The 26810-nt window shown below is 49.2% G+C and overlaps 1 protein-coding gene across 2 annotated transcripts in view; it reads left to right on the forward strand.

Moving 5' to 3' along the window:
- LOC144762300 (exportin-5-like) overlaps positions 1-26810 on the forward strand; it is a 2334361-nt gene that overhangs the window by 278762 nt on the left and 2028789 nt on the right. For both annotated transcript variants that reach the window (XM_078647447.1, XM_078647448.1), the window contains exon 5: positions 9671-9853. In XM_078647447.1, the coding sequence (XP_078503573.1) occupies positions 9671-9853 (183 nt within the window). The remainder of the gene's footprint in view (positions 1-9670; positions 9854-26810) is intronic.

A 26810-nucleotide genomic window follows, 5' to 3' on the forward strand; every position in this document is an offset into this window, starting at 1 on the left:
GGTACCGCATCAAAGGCTGCACCTCACACCCAGACTTTTGACGCAGAGCAATGGCGACATTCAGCACCCAGATCCGCAACAGCTCAACCTGGCGATCTGGCTCCTGAGGTCTTAGAGTTTGGCTACCTCAACTTACCTCCTGACTGCATGGATATCATACGGGAGGCAAGAAAGCCCACCACCAGAGCATGCTTCGCAGCAAAATGGAAGCGGTTTGTCATTTATTGCGTGGAACACAGCATTAACCCGCTTGACGCGTCCACGCACATCATTTGTTATCTGCTACTTCTTTACAAATGCAATCTGGCGTATGCTTCCATTCGGATACCTTTATCCGCCATAGCGGCTTATCTCCAAAACAGGCAGCATCTCTCCCTTTTCCGAGTGCCTGCCATTAAAGCTTTTCTAGAAGTGCTCAAAAGAGTCATTCCTCCCAGGACCCCACCTGCTCCTGAATGGAATCCTAATGTGGTACTCATCCGACTGATGGGTCCACCTTTTGAGCCTCTACACTCATGCGAGATTCATAACATGGAAGGTGGCTTTTCTTATAGCCATTACGTCACTGCGAAGTGTTAGTGAACTACAGGCGCTCACTGTACTAGAACCATTCATACAGATTCACTCCAACCGGGTGGTGCTGTGCACTAACCCTAAATTTCTTCCTAAGGTGGTTTCACAGTTCCATGTCAATCAAACTATTGAACTGCCTGTGTTCTTCTAAAATCCAGAGACAGTGGCTGAAAGAATGCTCCACACTCTTAACGTCAAACGAGCTTTGATGTACTACATTGATAGGACCAAAGATTTTAGGAAGACAAAACAACTCTTTGTTGCCTTTTCTGCCCAACACAAAGGCAACCCCATTTCCAAGGCAGGTATAGCCAGGTGGATCGTTAAGTGTATTCAGATTTGCTATCAAAAGGCTAAGCGCACTTTAACGGTCCCCCCCAGAGCCCACTCCACCCGTAAGTTGGGGGCCTCCATGGCTTTCCTTGGAAATATCCCTTTAGAAAACATTTGTAGAGCAGCCACATGGTCTACCCCACACACATTTACAAAACACTACTGTGTAGATGTGCACTCCAAGCAGCTGTAGGGCAGGCTGTTCTAAAAACACTTTTTCAAACGTCTGCAGCTGGCACAGGCGGCTGCCGCTAATGGAGGGACTGCTGTATATTCTATGCTATAGATATGAATTCAGCAGCCCACATGCCTTGAACTGAATATGCTACTTACCAGTATGCATCTGTTCTTGGAATGTAGGGCTGCTGACATTCATATCGCCCGCCCTCCTCCCCGGCGCCTGTAGCGGCTGCAGAATTTACACTTGCTCTTAGCATGGCCATCGTTCACACTGTTACACTCCATCTTTGCCACAATGGCTAAAAACAATCTGGGGATGGAGTCGATGACCATGCGCACTGTAGTCCAGGGGAGGAGCCACCTATCTTGTGATACTTCGAAGACTCTTCCAGGACAACAATGTGCAATCATCCGGACCCAACACTAGGCGGCGATCTATGCTATAGATATGAATGTCAGCAGCCCTACATGCCAAGAACAGATGCATACTGGCAAGTAGCATATTCAATCCGGATCCAGTCTGAGGCCTGGGAAATTCAAAAGTAAGTAATCCGCGGCTAGGTAATGTCTCTACCTTTTGAGGCATGTGTGGCTCTAGATATACATGTTGTGCATACTCCTACCATCTAGTATTGGGTTTGGGGGTGTGTAAGTTGTTTTACTTAGAAAAAGCTTTTGAGTCACAAGTTGATGCCTCCTCCATTTGATAATAATGCACATAGGCATCGACTCAGTTGTTTGATTGTTTTTTCCGCCATCGGGGTCAGATTTGTGCTCCAGTTCGACACTGTTGCAGTGCTGTTTTCTATTCACATGGTACATTCCTTCCGTCAGTATTGTCGTTGATCGCATTCCTATTTTCCGCACTTTTCGGCGCTCAAATATTTCGATAGTGCCAGGTCTGTATCGATCGCGGCCCCTCCTGGGCATCGCCCGTCAGAGCCTACTCCCGTCTCCAGCGCGTCTCTCAAAAAATGTCTTGATGGTGATGGAATGAATGCCCTTTAATTATTGTCCTTGCTGCCATTCCAAATGCCCTCAGACCGACTTACATCAGGTGTGTAATTTGTGCCTGTTTCTGGAACACAGGGAGGCTGACTGCAACACTTGCCGCTCCAAGAAAATTCTTTGTGACCATTGCACGCGTCGGCTCAAGATGTTGTGAAGGAGCATGGAAGAACCAGCAGACCTTTTCAGTCTCTGCGATGTCGAGGGACAACAACATCCACAGCCATCTGATACAGATTAATGACTTCCCACCTACTCAGCAGTGTGTGAGTACGGCACCCCCACCCCTAAACACCATCCCAAGTGGCCTTCTGCTAAAAAGCAGGCAGCCCCTATACAACACGAGACAGAGGCGGGTTGGCATTGAACACCTGTTTCGGACGCCATGTACATCTCTAGCTCGGCACCGAAGAGACCTTCCAAGCCAAGTGCTTTGGCTTTGACCATCCCAGGACCCATTGGACCCTCGGTGTCGACTCGACCTGTGCCTTCGATTTCCTACGTCTCAGCATTGAGTGGACCATCTGCACCGAAATCAAAGACCCTTTCTTATCCGAAGACTTTAAAGCCCTAGTCTGGCACAACAGTTGAGCCTATTATCCAAAAACAACAGGAACATCTCAATTCAAAACATCTCATCATACACCCTCATACTGTCTGCTTCCTTGCCCAGCCTTCAGCCTCTGCTGCTCCACCTTCCAAACATCAGATATCATTTCAGAATGCTTTGGACACTCCAGTTCCTGCTAAAATACGCAAGAAGGAAGAGGCCACCAGCCCTTACCTCATGCACCACCATTACCACCACGTATTCCCCAACCTTTGCCCTCAACCTCACTTCATTCTCTAGGGCATGGGTACTCACAAACTTTCTCTCGGGGGCCAAATTTACAGTGTGGTTTGTGTCAGAGGGCCGCACCGGTGGGGGCGGGGTCAGTGGGGGAGGGGGTGAGGCTAGAGCAACAAAAAAACTGACCATGAGGTTGATAACAGGTCCCTGCAGCGGACGCCTTCGTCCACTGAGTCACCAGACCCGGCATACACACATCTCTCTCTTGCTTTCTCTCTCTATCTCTCTCTCTCTCCCTCCCTCCTCCCTCTCCCTCCATCTCTTTCCCTCCCTCTCTCCCTGTCTCCCTTTATCTCACTCACACTGACTGTCACTCCCTCTCTCTCTCTCTCTCTCTCTCTCTCTCTCTCTCTCTCTCTCTCTCTCTCTCTCTCTCTCTCTCTCTCTCTCTCTCTCCCCCTGTCTCCCTCTGTCTCTCTCTCTCTCTCTCTCTCTCTCTCTCTGTCTCCCTCTCTCCCTCTGTCTCCCTCTCCCTCCCTCTGTCTTCCCCTCCCTTCCTCTGTCTCCCTCTCATTGTTTCCCTCTCCCTTCCTCTGTCTCCCCCTCCGTTCCTCTGTCTCCCTTGACCCCCTCTGTCTCCCTGTCTGTCTTCCTCTCTCTGTCTTCCTCTCTGTCTTCCTCCCTCTCCCTCCCTTTGTCTCCCTCCCTTTGTCTCCCTCTTTGTCTCCCTCTCTTTGTCTCCCTCTCTTTGTCTCCCTCTCTTTGTCTCCCTCTCTTTGTCTCCCTCTCTTTGTCTCCCTCTTTGTCTCCCTCTCTTTGTCTCCCTCTCTTTGTCTCCCTCTCTTTGTCTCCCTCTCTTTGTCTCCCTCTCTTTGTCTCCCTCTCTTTGTCTCCCTCTCTTTGTCTCCCTCTCTTTGTCTCCCTCTCTCTGTCTCCCTCTCTCTGTCTCCCTCCCTCCGTCTCCCTTTGTCTCCCTCCATCTGTTTGTCTCCCTCCCTCTGTCTCTATTTGTCTGTCTTCCTATGCTCGTTGAGGTCTCCTGTCACCTACAAAATATCAGACTTTCTAAAAGACTCATTACAGAGATGAACTACAGATTACCTGCAAATTATTTAATAATAAAAAGGGAAACGTAGAGTCGCCACTCCAGATGCAGGCGTCCCAAAAGAAGGCGAGCATCCTACTCCTAGTATCAGAATTCTGCAATGCACAAATCGCTGAAAGAGACATCGAGCACAGACTGGACATAATCTGGCAGCACTTTGGGGCCATGTAACTTCTTGGCGCCAGACTGCTTGCTCTGTCTTGTTTCCTACGAGTAAGAATTGTTTACTGAAATTTAAAGATTCAGAAACACTAATCAAAATAAGAATCAAATCATAAAGCAATTTTAGTTTCGTTGCTCGCATGAGGCAGAAAATAGCGCATAGAGGGCAACACGTAGTAACAGCAGCACATCTTCAAAGAAAACACTAATACTTTTATGAATTGCATTTATATTAAATATGTATATTTTGGTTAATTATTTTATAACACCATTGTGCACGCAAAAAGGATTGCAACGACATCTTGTTAATGTGAGAACGGAAGTATTTAACAATTTAGTGAGTAAATACATTAAAAATGTAACATATTTATATATTTCCAATGATATCTGTCACTGCCAGCGTCCTAGATAACATTATAAAACAAAAGCAAATTAACTCTGGGGACAAACACCCGGACCTGGGTGAAAAGAGGCTGCTGTGTCGCGGCGGAGAGAAGAGGTCACCCTGAGGCAGTGGGGGGGCGAGTAGAGGCTGCGGGCCGAAGAGAAGAGGCTGCCTACCGAAGAGAAGAGGCTGCGGGCAAAGAGGACGTCGGCGCCACGGGCACACGAAGCTTCCCAAAATGCCCTTTAAGTTAGCTGTAAAAGTGCTGCGCTTACAGCTGACTTTCAAAGGGCCTGTGCTTCCCGCTGGTGCCGTGCGTGACGTCACAGAGGCGGGCACAATCAGAGGCCAGAAGTAAACAGAGAAGATGGCTGCAGGAGCATACGTAGTGAATACGTATTCACTAAGTATGCTCCTGCGGCCATCTTCTGTTTTTACCTGTAGGTCAGGAAATGCAAAGTGCAAGCTAAGGTCCGCGGGCCGCCAACGAAGGCTTGCCGGGCCGCTGGCGGCCCGCGGGCCGTGCTATGAGTACCCCTGCTCTAGGGGATCCACTTGACATTACACCCCAGGGTTCTCCACATTCTGACATGAGTGGGCCTGGTGGGTGGGAGGACACATTTGATTTTCCTCCTCAGGTGACACATGGGACTCCTATGACTTAGACCTACCAGAGGATACAGACCCTGATTTTTACGCAGCCCGCCCTTCCCCTCCTGATGACTATATTTCATATCAATAACTCATCGGAAAGGCTTCTCTTTTCATCAGATAGGACTTTACAAGATGCCCTTAGGGGAGGACTTCCTATTTGAAAAACGTTACTCCATTCACAGGACCACCTAATATCTCACAATGCTTCTTTGAAGTTTCTGGATCCAGTTTATATCCACCAGAAAGTGTTACTGAGGGTAAGTACCTTGTTTTTAGGTCTCGCCTGAGCCAGTGCTCTGGCGAGACTTTTAGTAAGGGCTTCAGAAAATGCTACCATTGTGGCCTTGAGCATGAGTGCAAGTGCGCGGGCTCATGCTTACGAGCAGTGGGTTTCCTCTCTCGTCACGGGTGATCAGCTTTCAAGATACGAGAGCTTTCTTTAACATTCCTGAATCTGATAGCTTCCTTGTTCTGTTTCATATGAGGGTGAAACCGTCCACATGATGGCGCTGTTGTGCTGCAGAAATGTACAAGATCTGCGAATAACTTGTAACGTGCCTTTAATCTTTTACTTTAGAGTGCCGTCTGACAAAGTTGTGTTTTCGAAATTATAGTGGATTTACCTCAGAGGTGCGCATTACTGAAGCCCCGGATCGACTGAAATGTATTGCATTCAAAGTAATATAGAACATCATGCATATACATGGATACATTAAGCTATTTTAATGTGTTGAAATCTAGCTAAAATGCGTTCGTTTGGGTTTTTTATTTACTTGAGGAAGCGTTATGGTCCAATGTGATCTACGATGCAGTATCACGCTATTGTTTAGATTGGCGACGTATTTGGTGAGTAGACTAGCTATAATCCTAATTATCACACATGAAACGCGACGACGTTTGATTTTGCTGCAGCATTAGTAGTTACATAGGACTGTTAAGTAGATATTCTAGAAGTCAAGAGACTGTTCCCCAGTGTTCCTGTTTGTCACCTAAATTATTCACCTCTTTCAAAGAACACCCTAAACAAGAACCCCCTAATAATCAAGCTCAACCACACAATATATATTTTTAGATCTGGCTTTAGCTCAGAACGCTTCATTTTAGAGAAATTATTACACAGCAGCTCTTGCTACTGTTTCCGTAGGAAGAGTGCTTTTTTCTTCACTAATAACTGTGGCGCCATTTGATAAATCTGCTCGAAACTAACCCCAAAAAAAGTTCATCCACCACTGCTCCATCATGGAAAGTTTTTTGTGCCGACCCCTCAACCGTGGCCAGGAAAACAAGCATTGGCATAGCCATTAGATCTCGCCTTTGGGACCTTATAAGTGTTTAGTTATACAACAGAATATCCTTGGTGCAACAAAATCAACTGTTGCATGGCTAAACACTTATAAGGTCCCAAAAGCGAGACCTATTGGCTATGCCAATTATTGTTCTTACAGCATCCTGGCATTATCATCCTCCAAAGCCCAATCTCTCTCTCAGCTCACTGACACGCTGAACTCCTTCAAAGCTATGTCATATGAAGATATCTTACCCTTGCCCTCCATCATAGCCCTCGCTTAAGAAGTTCTCTCTCCCCCTACTCGCCTTTCTCAATGCGTTCCTTACTCAAGGCATCTTCCTAAAAGCTTTTCAACATAAACCTCACACGCCTGAGAAAAACTTCCTGAAAGCTTTCAAGACAGACCTCACTCTTGAGAAAAACTGCACTTTTAACAGAAAAAGAGGCAATAGGTATTACTCTTCAACCTTCCTCCCTAAATACAAAATCTATTTCACACCTAAAGGTTGAAGTCAAATAGCTTTGAGATGGCCACCCTCTGTGTTCTCTTCTTGTGGGATAAATATGCCCTCACTCACTAATTATGACGTGCTTCATCCTAGGGCTGCTACCAAACACCCTGTGTCACCATCAGCAGGGTTGCAGCAATGTCTTTTTTTCTATTTATAACAATATTAGTAAGGGATCCAATGATTAAAGTGTAGTTAAAATAATCTTAAGGATACCCTCTTAATTCTTAATTCATTTATTCGGGGTTCCTTAGATAGGGTTAAATACTAATATTGGATGGTCTTGGGGTATTCTCACCCTACCATCTCTCCAAATGATATTGTCAACATGTTTCTGCCAATCCTTTTTCGCCACTAAGGGTCGATGGCCTTCTTCAGGACTATGAGATCCTGGTCTTATGTCACTGTCGCTCAGTCAGTCTAAATAATGAACAGTAAATGGTTGCAAGTAATACCATCCAGTGACCTTACTTAACACCTATATTTCTGATGCTAGGAGTTGGTCTCTGTCAGACCAAAAACCATTATCCTTCATGTAATTAGAGAAGGAATATGTATACTTTTACATGCCTAGGAATGCAATTGGTAGCAACTTCCAGATATCAATTAAGTGGCACAGGCATTGCATATGTGTATTTAAAATGTAACACCGCGATGCTCCTACTCCCACCCCGGGTTAGGAAACCTAGAACAAATATTTGGGAAATAAAATGCATGACTTTAATGTTTGATTTTAACTTCACCAAACTCCTCGCAAGTGTTTTTGCAGTGCCTCGTGTTTTGGCGGTGTTCATTTTAAATGCTTAGATGCATTGCATGCATCACTTAATTGATACCTGGAATTTGTTTCCAATTGCATTTGTAGGCATGTAAAAACATATATTTTCCCCTCTAATTATACAATGGATAATGATGCTTTTTTGTCTTACAGAGAACAGCTTCTACCGTCAGAAATATAGCTGACAACTAAGGTCACTGTATGGTATTCCTGCAACTATTTACTGTTAACTAATTAGACTGACTGAGCAACAGTGACATAAGAAAGGGGTCTCATAGTCCTGAAGAAAGCCATCGACCCTTAGTGGAGAAAAAGGATTGGCCAAAACATGTTGACAATATCATCTGAGATGGTAGGGTGCTAATACCCCGAGACCATCTAATATTGGTTTTTAACCTTATCTAAGGAACCCAGAATAAATTAACTAATAATTAAGATGGTGTCCTTAAGATAGTTCTAACTACACTTTAATACTAATATAGAAAGAAATTAATTGGTCAACCCCTGCTTATTGTGACACTGGGTGTGTAGTAGCAGCCCTATGATGAAGCATGCCACTAATAGTGGGTGAGGGCATTTTTATCTCACACGAAGGGACCCCCTGAGATGATGGCCATCTCAAGGCTGTACCTCCTAAACCTTTAGGTGTATCATTGAAAATCTACTCCTGCAAACCATCGACCCATCTCTCATCTACCCTTTATTTGTAAAATAATGGAAAAAAGCAGCATGTGATCAATTATGTCACGTCAACCCTAACCATATCCTGCACAACTACCAGCCTAACTGCAGATCATGCTGCTGCATTGAGGAAGCTACCTTACAAATCTTAGGAAATGCTCCCCTGACCACAGATAAAGATGACCAAGCCTCCTGCTATTGATGGCCTTCTCAGCTGCCTTCAACACTATCAACTATTCCACCCTCATCCACACCTTGAAGTCTCAAATGGGATTCATAGGCAACGTCCTTCACTGGTTCTTGTCCTGCTTATCCAACCAATGCTCTGAGTATTGAGCATTAAAATGTGTCTCTGCTTCAGCAGAAGAATATTGAGGGGCTTTCCTCTGCGCCTAGGTGTGGAAGCACAGTATTCCTGTAGTACACAACAGTACACAAAAGTAGGTCCAAAAACAGTTAGCGATGGAGCTGCTCTGTTTTGTGCTTTGATATGTGTGGGTGTGTGCATACTCATTCAATTCACCTTACCTGATTGAAATTGTCGGATGACTCCATGCCATCAGGGACTCCATATTCTGGTGCAGATTTGGTGTCTATTTTTCTAATATAGAACTTACGTTGAATTGATACATTTAAGAAGAACCTGGCCTGCAAGTCTAAAAATACAAAGGTTTATTAAAAGAAATCCCAGGTCTGAAACATGGTGTCCCAACTGGAAACCCTAGCCCTACTCTTCAGACCGGAAAGTGTAAAGTATCTTTCTGTTGCTAACACATAATATGATTGCACCATGATGATATTGCATGAAACGGCGGAGCCAAGGGTGTTTCTTAAAGATATTGCAGAGAAAAACATACTTGACTGTAAATGGCTCCACATCTGCAGTGGCCAATGGAAAAGTCATATAACTCCATGTGTGGCTCTATAAATGTCAGTAAAATGTAAGTATGCTTTTTTATTCTGTACACTCACTTTCATATAGGTCACCTTAGATAACTGATACAATGACGTGGGTTGCCTTCTGCCAAGCATGGAATTCTGCTGTGTATATTTGCCTTAGGATTACTTTAGACGAAGAGAGCCAAACATTCATGCACCTATCACAGCACTGGCATTGTATCAACCAATGTTGTCAGCTTTCCAAATGTTAATCTTGATGCTGCAATGTAGTGCGGTTTTTGTTGCAATGATTTCAGTGTTCATCTCTTTGATTTGCTACATTAGGAGATACATGCAGAGCTAGTGTTGCTTGTCCTGTGGCGACTGGCAGAAGATGTGGTGACATTGCAAATGGAACCTGTGCTCCGTGGGCCCCAGCTCAAGCGTGCCCTAGTTGAAAATATGAAGGAAATTCTGGCCATTATCCTGAGTTTACTTGAGAAAAATGTGGCTCGATACAGAATTATGGTAAGTCTATTGGGAGGGAATAGATTTGTTGCTGTGACTGATTCTGTCAGTACCTAATAATAATGATCCTCCTGGAAGGCACCATTGCAGAGTACTTGTAAGAAAAAGAAAGAGGATCCAGGAATTCTGAGTCTAGGTATGATTCCCTTAACGGCTTGGAGGATTATTGCTCAAGGCTTTGGACCTCCCCAGCCTCAAGAGAAACTAGTAAGAAGAAAAGGTGTGAGCATGTGATCCCCCTTTCCAAATATTATATTCACCCCCATCAATGGGTATGTTTTCTTCATGGAAATAGCACAATACGAAATTGCTTGGAGTGAAGGTAGTTTTTTATTTGTGTTTTTCACTTTATTCCATCCATTTTCACTCATTAATATTTTTCTTTTTTCTTTTGAAGTTATTGTTTTAAGGAGAGCAAAAAGAACAGCCGACACGTGTTTCACCCCGTGTGGCGAATAAAGCCAGGTCTTTCTCAAGGCTGTTGGTTAAATAAAAAAGAAATAAATTTAAATATTAGAGTCTTCGACTCCTGGTGCAGTTAGGATGCCCCGTTTTAAGTCCTGCGAGGACTGTCACTGTATGATGTTGGCCGACGGTTCCGCACAGAGTGTGTCTTTTCTGCCTGGGGCACGACCACAACCCTAAGTCGTGCCCCGACTGCTGGATCCTGGTGCCAAAATCTTTGCGGGAGCAGTCCCGAAAGCTTCCGGAGGCCCGGCAGTCGGCTCCGCGCTAATCGAGGTCCCGGTCCCGTGGGAGGTCAAGGGACCGTGAGCGGAGTTATCATCATCAATCCTCGGGTTCCAAGGCTTCGCACTCAGGGTTTGGTAAGGCGAAGCACGAGAAGTCGAAGAAACGTCATCGTTTTCTGACTTCCTCTCGCCGATCGCGCGACGCGGCTGAGGGTGCGGGTGGTGCCTTCCCCGCTGCTCCCGCAGAGCCTGTGGTGTCGCTGCCAGCCTACCTGCCCTTCCTGGGTCCGTCGGCGACTCCGGCCCAGATACAGGAGTTCCTGTCGGCCAGGGCTCTCCTCTTTGGCCATGGGGTCCTGCCGGTGCGCCTTCGGGCTGGGGGTCCTCGCGTTCCATCGCCGGCAGCTCCGGCCCCGGCGTCACTGCCGGCTTCGGCGCTGCGGGACCCCCATGGATGCAGGCCTGGATCCCGGTCGATGCCAGTTGACCTCATAACACCACCACTGAGGTTGATCCCACCTGCACCACTTCCGATGTCGCCAGCTCCTCGGGAAGATGTCTCCTCCGGTGTCAGCCCCGAAGGGGACGCGGCATCGGGCTGGCGTCGTCAATGCCTTTCTCGACGTTGCTCGGGGATTTCTTTCCCCATGTCCCTGCTCCTTATTTTAGGCCTGTGGAATGGCCTGAGGAGGAAGGGGAGGACTGGGAGGGGTCTGAGGACCCTCTCGCAGCTGATTGCGAGGATGACCAGGACTGGGCAGAGGAGTTGGGGGAAGCCAGTGGTCTGGATACCTCACCAGACCTGTGCATGCTGTCTCCTCCATGGCTACGGAGGAGGCTGCTAGTTATGCTGTGGTGTTGCGTAGGAATTTCTAAAGACAATGGTCCCTAGACAGTTACAAATTTCGAGTAAAGAATAAACATATACTGAATAGATTATATGTTCTTCGTCCAGCCGGACAGATTTTTAATATTTGAATAAGTTCATAGAAGGGGATTCAAGTACAAATACAAGTGGGGCACAACCTGCGTCCAACTCGTAACCATAGACAAACAACTTAAATTGGGAGGGTTTTCAGGCAAAGTGAACGTGTCTGCAAATCATAGAATTAACAGACTTTAATTGTATGACAATACCATTGCAGAATATAATTCACAATAGTTAGATGCACATGGTATAAAGGTGTCGACGACGTTTCGATCCCTAGGGGGAAATCATGGGATCTTCTTCAGGATATTTTAGATGTACATGCCTGTGTACAAGCAATTTTAGACATTAATACCATGTCTTAATAATTTTTTTTTTTTTTTCCGAGAACCTTTGTTGTTACTTCAAGTAAATACAAGCATGGGCCTACAACCATTCCGGCCGGCCGCTAGTCAAGTCGGAGATACAGCAAATCAGTATAGAAAGATACAGCAGCCCGAAAATCGGGGTCTGATAAGTGTCCAGGATATAACTTGTATTCAGGCGTACTGTGTAAAATTTAGGATTCAAGAAGGTTCATTTTACAATAAAGAAAAAAAAAAAAGAAAAAAAAGTTAGAATCAATGCCATACTGTAATACATGGTCCTACAATAGCAAGCATGAAGCAGGAAATCCGCAAATAGTGCAAATACATTTGAAGTAATGGGGATAAGGCATATGAGTCAGGATAAATGTAAAAAACATATACATTTCGCGGCGAGCTGTACCCCACCCCTCAAAACTAAACATACTGTAGGAAACATGAAAAACGAAGACCCCAAAAAAGAAGAAAGACAAAGGGCCATAGAGACAAAGAAAGGACAAATTAACAAACCCCATCCCCCTACCCCCCACCCTGCACCCCTGCAGAAGGCTACGGCCTACCCCCCCCAGCAGCGTGGCTATCGCCCTAAATAAGAGACCCGAAATATAGAAAAAGAGAAAAAAGAAAAAGAAGAAAAATGTGGAGGAGGGCCATCGATCCGGCCCCCCCACCACCGCGCACAGTAATTATCCTAACAACAAGGTCAGAATAGCCACGGAAAACAGTAATCATCAATAGCACAATCAATTACATCCCCGCTGAGTGTCCCCTAAATCACCATCAGCCAACAATGAGTTCCACTATGTCCTAGACGGTCTCACCCCTGGCCTCTTCTATCAATAGTACCAACATACGTCCACATATCAGTTGGCATACAGAGCAGCGTGGAGGGTCCAATGGATCCGAGCGGACCGGGCAGTGTTGTTACTCCATGGGATTTTAGCCACCAAAACCCAGCCGAATATGTATGGCGGAAATCCGTCTGCGTCAGTATCGACACCGAAAACATCCCCCAGTCCGAGCACAGTCTCACCAGCCAGGGAAAGAGAATCGCACAATTCGGTAAACGCTGAAACGCCGCCGGGGCAACCCAAACCATAGATCGATGTTGTTTCTTCAGCCGCCGAACAAATAAGGGCCCCGACGAGTCACTCACATGTACAACAGATCTATCCAAAGCGATCTCATGGACCGGGTCTACCAGCGCCTCCACGAACGTAGGCGTAGCTGAAGCACTCATCACTGACGCAGGGGCGGGCACATCGGCGCTTCCTTGAGATCGGCCCATGCGGAACGGTGGGACAACAATGGCGGCCATCCTTCTTCCCAGTTCCCGGGCATCCCGGATCAGGGTCATTTGCAGGGTTGTTAGCGCAGCCAGTATATCTCTGGGTGTGGGCTCTTTCTCGTGTCGCCAGACCCCAGGACTCTCCTGCACAGCGGCTTCTCTGCCTGGATGAGGTTTGCGTAAGAGGGTGCTATCTGCCATCTTAGCTGCTCCGGCCTTTCCCTTCTCCACCTCTCCTCGGGACCGGGCCCCACACCAGGGAGCAACAGGATTCACCACGAGGACCCCGAAAGTCAAGGCAGGCATCCCAGCGGAGGGTCACCAAAAGGCTAAACAAAATCTCCGCCGCTCCCTGGGAGCCGCCCGCCGATTCCGGGAAAAGTCGTTAGTGTGCCCGGACACCACACTGGAGAGGGGGGCCAAGTATCGTGAACTCCCCTCGACCCTGCTGTACCACACTTCCCACAGGGCACTCCGCTAGTTGGACTGGGTCGGCACTGTCTCCATCGGCCATCAGATCTCCGGTTCCCTCCGGCCGACTCCTCACCGCCACCAGAGGCCGCTGTTGTCGCAGTCGCGGCCGGATACTCTCCTCACTCGAAACCCCGGTCCCAGCACCGTGAAGGCCGCAAAACAGTCGGGGACATTTCTACGGGTCTGCAGCACGTAGAAGCCTCAGGAGCAAACGGTCAGTGAAAGTTGTCCTTCGCCTACTTAAATATGCCGTTACAGCTCAGGATAGTTGCCAGGATGTATGCGCGGGGTGAGAAGGCTCACGGAGCCGAGCGTTTATGCATCCATCTCGGTCGCCATCTTGGCTCCTCCCTGTCTTAATACATTTAATTCATTTAAGCAATTGTTCAATGTACAGAAAGCAAGAAGTAGGAGGAAAAAGGGGAAAAGAATATAATTAGGAATTAATGCTGTAGGCAACGACAGACTATGTAAAAAATGACTTGAGCTAATAAGCCGGGTGATTATGAGCATGCACGGTATGCTAGCTCGTGAGAGTAGCTAGGAACGAGGAACTTGATTACTAGTGAATTGAAAGACACGTGGCGATCAAGATGTGAGTAAGAAGGGTAGTGCCTACTAGATTCGGCTGTGGGGTGAATGATTATGTCGCTAAAATTGTAAAAGATTGATAATGCTGGCTGAGATGTTGTACCAGAATTAATCTCGAAGGAATGCTGCAAACGTTGCAGAAATTATCTGTGATTCAGAGTGAAGGCGACCTGAGTAGGTATCCTGCAAGCAAGGAGGTACATGTGATTACTGCCTTTAGTTTAAGGTATATCGGCGTCAAGGGCTGTGGAGGTAGGCAGTGGCGATCCTTACCGGGGAGTTATGAACGCTCTGTGAGGCCGGGACAACGGGACTGGCAAAGACGATGGAACAGTTCCACGTGCCGGGTCATGGAGGAGATAAGGAATTAATACAGATTGGCAATTCACGTGGCGGTTTGGATTAACCGTCACAGGAGACCTGTGAAGGAACGGGATTAGCCGTCGGACCAGAGGACCAAAACATGTGCTACCGGGAAGGGGGCGTCCGCCTGAGCTGGATTTGCACACTTGCCGAGTTAGCCTCGGGTCCGGTCCTTACAGTACAGTCTCGGGAATCAAAGCTCGATGGCAGGCGAGCTGATGGAGCGGGTTTACATTAATGAGTGTTGCCGTCACGTGATCTGAGTAGCGGTCATTTGATCGGGGTCAGGAGGTGAAAGGGGATTCCATGGCGGCCATCTTAGTCTAGTGTAGTTGTACATGTAAGTGCAAGATAGACATTCAAACAGTTGAGCTGAAAACCAGTGTCTAATGTGAACGGAGATTAAAAAGCATTGAGAAATAAAGGTACAGACAGTAGAGTTAAAACCAGTGTTACTAATTGGGATTATTTACATGGGTCATTACGTGATTGAACGGAGGGCTGAAGCAGTAACATTGCGTTGCAATTACAGTTTCACAGAAAAGAGGTCCAGTCCTCAAGGCGATTTAAACCATTGCGAATTCTCGTTTTTAGTATCCATTTTAGTTCTTTATTTAGCAGTTGGTTAATGTCAGCACCTCTGGGGGTAGGTCGGATTGCGGTAATGATAATCCATTTGAAATCCGTTTCAGTGTGTCCAGATGCCATGAAATGGTCCACTAGTGGAGCGTTCGGAGTCTTGCACCGGATTCTGCTTAGGTGTTGGCAGATTCGTAGTCCGGCTTTCTGTGAGGTTTGGCCAACATATATTTTCATGCACGGACAGGTGTGTTGCATAGGGCGGCCGAGGCACTACACCTAGTGTTCCCTACTGTGGCCGTCAGGACTAACCACCTGACAGAAGTGCTTCAGCCAGCAGTTACTTCTGCGGAGTCACTGCTCCCCTTCAGCGAAGCTCTTTCCGATGTTATTTTGGGCACCTGGTCCAGGCCCACCACAGGGGCTCCTGTGGATAGGAACGTGGCCCAACGCCATTGCCCGGCTCCGGGTGACCCCATTTTTCTCTCCCAACATCCACCCTGAGAGCTTGGTTGTCCAAGCCTCTGCTTCCCCGACCGCCTTCCCTTCCACACCACCAGATAGGGAATCCAAGAAACTAGATCAGTTTGGAAAGAAGATTTTCTCTTCCGCCAGTCCTATGCTGCAGTCCGTGAACACTGCATGCCTCTTGGGCAGTTATTTCCACTCTCTGTGGGATACGGTGGCACAAGTTCTGCCTCAGAGTCCGGAGGAGGCCCGGACAGCTCTTTCCCAGGCTGTTGCAGAGGGGAGAGACGCAGCGAAGTTCATGATTTGTTGTGGCCTAGACACCATCGACTCACTGGTCAGATCGATTGCAACGACGGTGGCGGTTCAACGCCACGCCTGGTTGAAGACAACTGGATTTTCCGGAGATGTCCAAAACACACTTATGGACATGCCCTTTGATGGCCGTTGCCTCTTCGCCGACAAAGCAGAAAGCGCGTTGAAGCGGTTTAAGGACTCACGGGCTGTGGCCAAGTCCTTGGGGCTGTCTGCAGTCCGCCCTCCTCCGCCTTCTGCTTTTCGCTCCTTTCGTGGCACAGGAAGGGACGCCTGCAGCGTTTGCGACAGAGCCACAAGCCTGCACAGCAACCATCTCAGCGCGGACGCGGGTTCCGCTGTGGCGGACCAAGGGGCCAGCTGGCGGGTCAGTCCACCTCCACCCGGCCACTTCTGCCTCCAAACCTTCCTTGTCCGAGCTTTCCGGGCCATGAAACACTAGTGGGCGGCAGGCTTCGCCATCCCTCCCCCACTGGCGCACCATCACATCGGACAGGCGGGTTTTAGAGATAGTCCGGAGGGGCTACTCCCTTCCCTTTGAGACTACCCCTCCAGCCATGCCACCTCGGTACCACTGCATGTCGGGGGATCACTTGGTGCTTCTTCAGCAGGAGGTTGCAGCCCTCTTGGCCAAGGGGGCCATTGAGCAAGTTCCGACGCTATACGTAGATCGTGGTTGCTATTCCCATTACTTTCTGGTGCTCAAGAAGGACTAGGGCCTGTGTCCTATCTTAGACCTCCGGAACGTCAATCGCTTCCTCCGCAAAGAGACGTTCAAGACGCTCACTCTGGCTCAGGTCTCGTCTGCTTGCGATCCACAAGACTGGATCTAGCGCTGGACGTGCAGGATGCTTATTTCCACATCCCAGTCCTGTGGGCCTTCCAGCGTTACCTGCGGTTCACGGTAGGCCACGAACATTTTCAGTACACCGTGCTCCCTTTTGGCCTTACCAGCGCCCCTCGGGTGTTCACGAAAGTGATGGCGATGGTCGCAGCTCATCTGCGCAGATCAGGAGTTTGTCTTCCCCTATCTCGACGACTGGTTGTTGAAGGTGGTCTCGCCCCAGATAGTCGTCGTTTACCACCTCCAGACTACGGCAGACCTCCTGCCTTTGCTGGGGTTCTTGAAGTTGCACTTGATTCCCTCTCAGAAGCTCCTCTTCATCGGGGCGGTTCTGGACACGGCGCAGTTTCGGGTTTTTCCTCCAGAGTGCAGGATATTCGGCTCTGATTTTGATCTTTCAGCCGTTGTCCCGGGTTTCGGTCGGAGTGACTCTGAGGCTGCTGGGCCTCATGGCCTCCTGTATCCTGCTGATCGATCATGCCAGATGGCAAATGCGGGCTCTGCAGTGGGACCTGCAGTTCCAGTGGGCGCAGCATCAGGGGAAACTGTCCGATTACGTCCAGATCTCGGAGGGCACTGCACTACAGTTGCAGTGGTGGCTCACGAACCGGCATTGGGACGACAGCAGATCCCTCTCCCTCTCCTTTCCCCGACTGGAGTTTACAGTGGTGACGGACGCGTCCCTCCTGGGATGGGGCGGCCACATGGGAGAGGCGGAGACCAGAGGCCTCTGGTCTCCGGCGGAGTCCAAGCTCCATATCAACTTTCTGGAGGTTCGGGTGATCCGGCTTGCACTGAAAGCATTCCTTTCCTCTGTCAAGGAGAGAGTAGTGCAGGTGTTCACAGACAACGCCACCGCCATGTGGTACTGCAACAAACAGGGTGGGGTGGGGTCGTGGTGTTGAAAGTAGGCTGAAACCGTCAACATTATCGGCGCCCTCTTGCTCTCCTTAACCTTTTTGTGCGCGTAAAACAGCCGCCATCTTGAACACCATGGCTTCCCTGCTCCCGCCGAGAGCCAGCGCGCCTCTCTCCCACTCCTAACTTCGCCGGCATCCCCCGCATACTGACAACCCCCCTGCCTGCACCTGCCGCGAATCATAAAACCCCTCTTCAGCGCTGCTCTGCCCCAGACCCTCGTCCTGTTCCCAGCGCGACACCTCCCCTCTTCCCATTTATGATCCCCGGCCCTTTGATGCAAACCCCATTTCCCCGTGTGCCCGTTTGTCTTCCCCGTTCCCAGGCCGACACCCAGCTCTGCCGATACCAATCCCTTGCCCCTCCCCGTACAATAGAAAGCTTCCCTCCTCAAAGGACCCCCGAGATGATCAAAGCCCCCCCCCATCCCACGAGATCCGATCGAAACCCACACACTCCGTGGATCGGCGGAATATCCAGCTGCGCGATGATCATCACCTGTTGTGAACGGGGCGGGGACTTCCACTGTAATCTTGCGTGGGAACGGGCTGGGAAGGGGGGGATTCTAAGGATGTCTTTCCGTACATCAAAGTATCGACGAAAATGTGTTACATGCAATAAACAGATAAACGTGTGTATAAGAGGCCAGGCCTCAGGGATGCAGTTAGAGCACCTCAGAACGATACCTTCTGTCCGTTTCGTTGTGTTCTCCTCCGGAGAGAATAAAAACCTTGTTTCCTGCCTTCCAGTCTCCAGCGCCTGCCTCTTCAATAGTTTAACTTCTTTGTGGGTTCAAGAGGCGACACCGCCGGGCAATACTTAAGGATCTTATATTCTGGTTGGTAGTGCCCCCCATTTAGTTTCTACAATTGGCGCCCAACGTGGGGCCCATCAGCGACCCATGGATCCAGTGGGAGAGGTCCTGACGACAAAGTGAACGACTGCAACGATCGGGAACGCGTCTGTCCGATAGACCCTCGTCTGACAGCCGATCATCCGAACTTCACTGGTTCCGAACAGACCTCTCTCGAGTGATCTACGGTCCTGACTGGGAACCATCAGGAGTGCCGCGAGGATAACGAAGAAGAGAGGACGATCGGGCGCTGGATTCGGAAGACAGGAAACTGTCCATGCGGTCCGGGTAAGGTCGTGTAACCACGACAAGTCGCGAAATAATTGCTTGATTGCTTGTTTGTTTAAAAAATACTAGTATTGCTCTTTTTATTTATTTGGAGATTCACTGTCTGCAAACGGAGAAACAACGGGCTCTCTCTTTGCAAACAGTGGAGGATAGGTAGGGCAGCAGCCGTGCTTATTTTTTCTCCCCCACTCAATAATCACTTGAAACTGAACTGTTGTTCGCAAACTATTGTTTCCTGGAGATTCCCTGTCTGCAAACAGGGAAGAGACCACCCTTTTTGCAGATAGTGAAAAGGGTAGGTAACGCAGATCTTTGCGGACCTACTCATTCTCCCCATTGTTATTTATTGGTCTTTTGTTATTTTGATCCATGAGGTATTCACTGCCTGCAAACAACGTAGAATAGAAATATTCTGTCCCGTCTTTGCACCTAGTGATAAGATAGGCAGTGCTGACTTTTTAGTCCCTCGTTACGAGCCGTCATGTCTGTCTTCTCCCCACTGATTAGTAGCCTGTTTAGCCCGGACCGCTTATTAGAGATGGACCATCCAGCCCCACTGGAAGGCACCCCTAATAAGGACATGTTCATGAAGCATGGATTGACCGCTATAGCCTATAGTAAACTATGGCATAAATATACAAAAAAGGGTCAAGAAAGTCAATGGCCCCTGATAGGATCCTTCGATGATGATAAAATAAAAACGCTAGAAACTGCCCTGGGTAAAAACAAGACAACACCTACTATGCTTGACAGCTTCGGCATGTGGCGAAAAGAAACTGAACAACGTAAAAAGAAAACTGAGAGTAGGTTGGAAAAAGAGCTGCGAAAAGCAGCCCACCTAGCTGCTCAGAAACTAGAAAAAGAGATAAAGGAAAGAGAGAAAGCTAAACAGAAACTAGAAATGGAAACACCAAGCCAGTGTCCGGTTAGAACCCCCTCCATGCTCTACCCTGATTTACCCTCGAAACGACAAGCCAATGAGGACCTGCTGTTAGGTCCTCCTATCATCTACATGCCCCCTCCATATGCCCCTTCTCAACCCGTGGCGCAGCACGCGCCACCCCCAGGTACAAACTAAGGTACCGCCACAGCGTCGGCCCCAATGGCCTCTGTGCCAACCGAACCCCTTGTATTAAAACCCGCATCAACAACAACGTTAGACGACCATGAGACTCGAGGGGCTGGCCCTGCAAGAACAAACAGACTAGACAAAGATGAGCGAGCGGGGATCGACAAAATAGCAAGGACACTGGTAGAAAGGAAGGATGATGAAGAGTACATCACAGATATGTTCAGCTCGTATACAGGGAGTCACAGACGACATTTTACCGTACGACTGTGTTATCATGTCTTGAATGCATACGAGGACCGATATCGAGACAAAGGTCCCGAGAGCCTAAGGACTCTGTACCGGAAGGTCGATATCGGGGATGAGGGCGAGTGTGATGTGTCGGACCTCCTTACGCGTACGCTTGAGGTTTTCCGCCACCTCACTGAACGAAAGCCGGGAGCAAAATCCGCAACCTCTGTAGTGACCGAACCACCAACCGAGCAATCTAACACCATGATGCCAATACGTGAGGCTGCCCCTTACTGGGTTCCTCCTAGGGGTACAGGGACTCACGATGATGCAAACAACCAAGATGCGAAGGGAAGGGTAGTGTACAATTGGGTCTACCAGCCGTGGGACCGGCAAGAGATACTGACATTCCGGAAATCTCTACCCGACCTACGTAAAAACCCCACTGCCTTCTATACTGAATTGGGTACAGCCCTGGGTTCAACGATCATGACCCTGGCTGACATCGACTTGTTCTTCGGGTTATGTCTACCAGCTGATGTGTGGAAGCAAATCCGGAAAGTCGACCACCTTGAGCTGTTTGGACATACCTGGTCACAACTCGATGACCTGGACAAACAACGGGGACCAGGACAAAAGCCGTTGAAATCCATTCTAGACCTCCCAGATAAAATCGTAGAGAAATTAAAAACCCTAATCCCAGAAAAGAAAGTGGACTGGTCGATAGTAACAGCCTGTCGCCAAAAACCCCAGGAGGATGTATCGGAATACTTCTCCCGGTTTGAAACGGTGTTCTCCGATTACAGCGGCCAGGACATGACCACTGCAACCGGACACCATCTGTTTGTCCAGAATTATGTTAAGGGCCTATCATCGGAAATCTCCCAGAAACTACAGGCCAGCGAGAGTAGTTGGGCAGCCTCCAAACCTACAGCGATTCTCCAAATGGCCCAATATTATGAGCATCAGAAAAATGAAAACGATAGGGCGACAGAGAAAAAGAAGAAAGACTTAAAAGAGAGGGTGATGATTGCCAAACTGCAGGGGGTGACTATAGGACGAGACCAATACCGAGGAAACTACCAGACAAACGTCCCTAAGACTACATTTCCCCAGGACCGCACTCTGACTTCCTACAGTGGACGCACAGACCTTAGAGAAGACCAGTGCGCTTTCTGCAAAGGGACTGGCCATTGGAAATCCCAGTGCCCAGTTCTTCTGGAAATGATCAGAAGCAAAGACCCCAGGGATGTAACAAACGGACCGAGACCTAGGGGACAACAACGAGGGCCCCCAAATGACGCGACTAATGACAGATCAAGCAGACCAAATACGTTCGATCGACCCAGGCAGAACCAATATCAACAATCTGACTATGACGACACTCACACCTTCGCATAGGACAGCCAAGGGCGAGGGAGGGATCCAGTCGAGCTCTATGTTGACCAGCAGGGCCCTTATGTCACTGCTAAGGTCCTGGGTACCAAGTCTCCATTTCTGGTAGACACTGGCGCAACACGTAGTGCGTTATCTAAACGACTGATTCCAAGGGCACCCTTGTCTGGCTCACTCATAACATCGACAGGTTTCGATGGAACGCCCTCCACCAACCCTTTGTCTGCCCCGATTCTCTTTGACGTAGAAAACAACACCACCGACACCACGTTCTTGCTTTCCTCCAATAGCCCTGACGCCATTATGGGACTTGACTTACTGAAACACTTCCGAGCGACGATTAGGTGTTCTCAAGATGGAGTTCGAGTGTTTCTTTACGACAACCCCGTTCTGCTTAGACATTGTTCCCCCCGACACATGTTTTCCATCACCGACGTTGACGCGTCCCTGCTTGACACTCTACCTCCGTATCTGTGGGCCAAAGCGGATTCGGACGTAGGGCGTATGTTAATTGACCCAGTGCACATTACTGTCCGACCAGACGCAACACTCCCAAAACTCCCACAATATCGGATATCGCCAGAGGGCGAGAAGGCATTGGTAATGATTATCCAGTCACTGATAGACGCAGGAGTGGTAGAGGAAGTGGTTAGCAACGTTTGCAACAGCCCTATCTTGCCCATTATCAAGAAGCAGGGAGAGGGAGATGAGAAAGCATACCGTTTCATCATCGACCTCCGAGAGATCAACAAAGTGGTGGTACCCCAGTACCCTGTGGTCTCAGACATCACCACCATCCTGACCTTGATTCCATCCACTGCCACCACCTTTTCCGTCATCGACCTCAAGAACGCATTCTTCTCCATCCCCATCCACCCGGACAGCCGATATCTCTTCGGCTTTACCCTAAAAGCCCGCTCATATAGGTTTTGCCGAGCTCCTCAAGGCTACACGGAAAGCCCTAGCATCTACAGCCAGGCCCTCAAAAGACAACTAGACCAAGTCCAGTTACCCGACGGGGTGGTGTTGGTACAATATGTCGATGACATCCTTTTGGCAGCCGACACCACCCCTCTAGCGGTTACCGCCACCATTCAACTCTTGCACTTCCTTGCGGAAAATGGCCACAAGGTCTCCAAGAAGAAGTTGCAATTCTGCCTACCCCAGGTCACTTACCTAGGCCACCTTTTGTCCAAAGATGGAAGAAAACTCACCCCTGATCGAATCCAAACCATTCTAGATACCCCTGTCCCTAAAACCCAGAAGCAGGTTCGCTCCCTATTAGGCCTCACCTCCTTCTGCCGACAATGGTTACCAAACTTCAGCCTCGTTGTAAAACCACTGCTTTCTCTGCTAAACAAAGACGTCCCTTTCCCACTCCCTTGGACTCCTGAGTGTCAAACTTCCTTCACAGAACTGCGAGATGCTCTTTGCTCAGCCCCTGTCCTGGGTACCCCTGATTACAGAAAGCCCTTCTCCCTTTACACTCACGAAAGGGAGGGGTGCGCTTTATCTGTCCTGACCCAGGCCATCGGCCCTAAGCAACGACCGTGCGCTTACTTCTCTGCCACTCTTGACCCTGTCGCCAGAGCCTTGCCTGCCTGCCTTCGAGCTGTAGCTGCTGCTGCAGTCTCTATCTGACAGAGTGAGGGGATTGTACTCTCGAATTCCCTCACGGTACTGGTACCCCATGCAGTCGACACCCTCCTGAACCAAACCAAGACGCAACATCTGACGAGTGCACGACTGACTGGATACGAACTGACCCTGCTTGCCCCCCATATCACCCTGAAAAGATGCACCACACTGAACCCAGCAACTCTGTTACCCTTGCCAGAGAACGATCCCAATGTGCACCCCGTACATGACTGCGTGACTCTTACGGACGAACAGACCAGGAGTAGGGTCGATCTCAGAGACACAGCTTTCCCTGACCCCGACGGGGAGTTGTGGGTGGACGGTTCTTGCATCAAACTCCCCGATGGTACCACTTCCGCTGCCTATGCAGTCACCACGGCTCGAACTGTAGTAGAAACAGCCCGCATCACCCAGCGATCTGCCCAGGCAGCGGAACTGATCGCTTTGACGCGAGCCTGCATCCTGGCAACAGGAGCCACAGCGAACATTTACACCGACAGCCAGTATGCCTTCGGGGTGGTTCACCATTTTGGGCTCCTCTGGAGGGAGAGAGGATACTTGACCTCACACGGCACACCCATTTTGCACGGGGATTTAGTCTCCGCCTTAATCGAAGCTGTCCTCCTCCCCAACAAACTTGCCGTTATCAAATGCCAGGCACACAAGAAAGTAACAGACATTATTGGACAGGGAAATGCACTAGCCGACATCACCGCCCGAACGACAGCTGAAAATAGAACGACAACACATATGTACGTGACCAGGTCACAAGCAGAAAACTGGACTGACGCCAAGGACACAATTAGAGACATACAAACGACTAGCACACAACACGAATTGACTGAATGGACACGGGTGGGATTGAAAGACGATGAAGGCTGCTGGCGGACAAAAGACACGAACAGATGGTTGCTACCTGATTCGTACTTGATTCCCATATTAACCATGGCACACTCCCCTGCCCACATAGGATCAGCCCCCATGATCGAACTTGTCTCCAGGGTTTGGCACAATGACAAGATCCCAGATTCCGCCAAACGCCTGGTCCAACAATGCTTAATATGCCTGCAACACAACCCCGGGAAAGGAACTGTAGTACCCCGGGGGGGATTTGGGGTCCCAAACCACCCATTTGAAGTCCTGCAGATGGACTACATCCAGCTAGACAGATGCCAAGGCCTGAAATATGTACTAGTCGTGGTGTGCGCATTTAGCAAGTGGGTGGAAGCATATCCAACCCGTGACAACACCGCTATGGCCACTGCAAAGGTTCTGTTAAAGGAGTTTTTCCCCCGTTATGGCCTCTGCCGTGTTTTATGGAGTGATAATGGCCCCCACTTTGTAGCCAACGTTATCCAGCTCATCCTAAATGGGCTGGGTATTAAACAGAAATTCCACGCAGTCTTCCACCCTCAATCTGCTGGGCTTGTCGAACGACACAATGCCACACTAAAGCTTAAACTGGCCAAAATAGTGGCTACGACGGGCCTGAAATGGCCAGACGCCCTCCCATTGGCATTGCTATCGATGCGCTCTACCCCCACCCGACATCACTTAACCCCTTATGAAGTTGTCTTCGGTCGACCCATGAGCGTCTGGTCTGCCCCGAAACCAACTTCCATTCATGACGTTCCGGATGTCCTAATGTCTGATTATCTGTACAAATTGACTGAAACTTTGTCTGTCCTTCATCAGCAGGTGCAGCAGGCCATCCCCGATGCTTCCAGGGGTCCGGGTCACGCCATCCAGCCGGGGGACTTCGTGCTGATCCGAAATTTTCAGCGATCAAAGAGTTTGGAACCCCGGTGGACGGGCCCCTGGCAAGTGCTGATCACCACTCGGACCGCACTTCGAGTGGAGGGGAAGAAACACTGGCTGCACGCTCATCACTGCAAAAGGGTCTCTCCAGCCCTGGCCACGACAGACACCGTCAGCACCCAAGAAGAGCTCCTGAACCAGGACCGACCATCGTTGAACTGCTACCCTGATACTGAGACACTTGAACTTTCAAAACATCCTGATCCCACTGTGCCATCTCGAGAAGGGTATTTCCTGCGTCGAAAGGAGGGAGCTTCGGCTAAGTAGGCCACGGACTAGGTTAAAGGATCTCAGAACGGTGACCCAAACTACCAAGGGTTACCTGGAGAGAAGCTAAAACTAAGTCTGTGGTCCTGCCCACTACCGAGCACCTTGAAGACGAAGATGATGGAAGCGCCAGATAAGAAGATGATGGAAGCGCCAAATAAGAAGCCGACGGAGACAGCAGGAAATACCCACTACAGAAACCCGAGAATAGACAGACTCCATAGCTCAAAGACAATTGCACTCTTCATCGTAATCCTCCTCTGTTTTCTCCTCATGACTACGCTCTGGATTATGGAAGAACACGCACCTGCTCACGAAACATTCCTAACCACTGCTCAGCCTACCACCATGAAGGAACATTATCTAATTTCGCTCTCTCCTCAACTAAGAGAGAGGCGAAAGGAGTTTTGGAACAACTCTTTCGTGCAGCTACTTCACCAGCACAATCTTGCCACCAATACCACCAACTGCTGGATCTGTGGGTTGCTACCCCATGCCACTGGACATTCAATACCATTCATCCCTTCACCCTTCTCTGTCCACGGCTCCTGCCTTGCCTGGCTGATCCTCCTGCAAGAGAGCTATACGGGCAATGCCACCTCCAGCAGAACTGCAGCACATTCTTCTCATGGGGCCGGGCGAAACAAGACAAAGACACACTTCTGCCCGCTGACTCCCAGCGACTCGATCCAAATGGACATCCCGGCCAAAGAGCGAATCGAAATGCAGGTGTTCAACAATCCAACCAGACCCACCTTCTCCTATCTGCGGAAACGAACGGCTGCCACTCTGACTGTGGCCCTGACGGTCATCAACGTCACAGGCCACATGTGTGTAGAAGGACTTGGGACACAGCTGGTGGGTCGCAGCGCTTGCCGCTTTACCAGCACTCTGGATTCCACGGATCCACCTTCCTTTGTGTCATCCCCAAACATGTACTTCATCTGCGGCACGAAGGCCTACACCTGGCTCCCCAAAGGCTGGGGGGGCACTTGCTACATCTCCTTCGTCCTTCCTCCGACTTATGTAGCCCCAGCGAATCACCACCGGCAAAAACGAGCCAAAGACATTGAACAAGCCGACTCAACAGGGGCGCAGTTCCTCGATGCTATGAAAGGACTGGTCCCCCTCTGGGGCCCGATGGCAAACAGCCGTGCCATCCGACATTTGACTCAGGCAGTCGAGACAACCATGAACATCACAGCGCAACACTGCCGAGCTCCAAGCGGTCCGTTTGGTGGCTCTGCAGAACCGCCTCGTTCTAGATGTGGTTCTGGCGGACCGTGGAGGAGCATGCCGCATTATTGGGTCCAGCTGTTGTACATACATACCGGACAACTCACCCTCAGTGTACAAAGCCATCGAACATCTTCACAGACTCTCTTCGGAAGTTCACCAAGAGCAAGAAGAATGGTCGCTTGGTGGTTGGTTCTGGGACACCGTCAAAAGCTGGGGCTGGAGACTGCTCACCATTATCCTGATTCCCGTAGTTGTAATATGTGGCCTATGCTTAGGAATTCAATGTTTGCCACCTATGTGTTCTTTATGTGCGAGTTGTATTTTTCCCAAAACT

Source organism: Lissotriton helveticus, chromosome 6, assembly GCF_964261635.1.
Source record: "Lissotriton helveticus chromosome 6, aLisHel1.1, whole genome shotgun sequence".
Classification (NCBI taxonomy): Eukaryota; Metazoa; Chordata; class Amphibia; order Caudata; family Salamandridae; genus Lissotriton; species Lissotriton helveticus.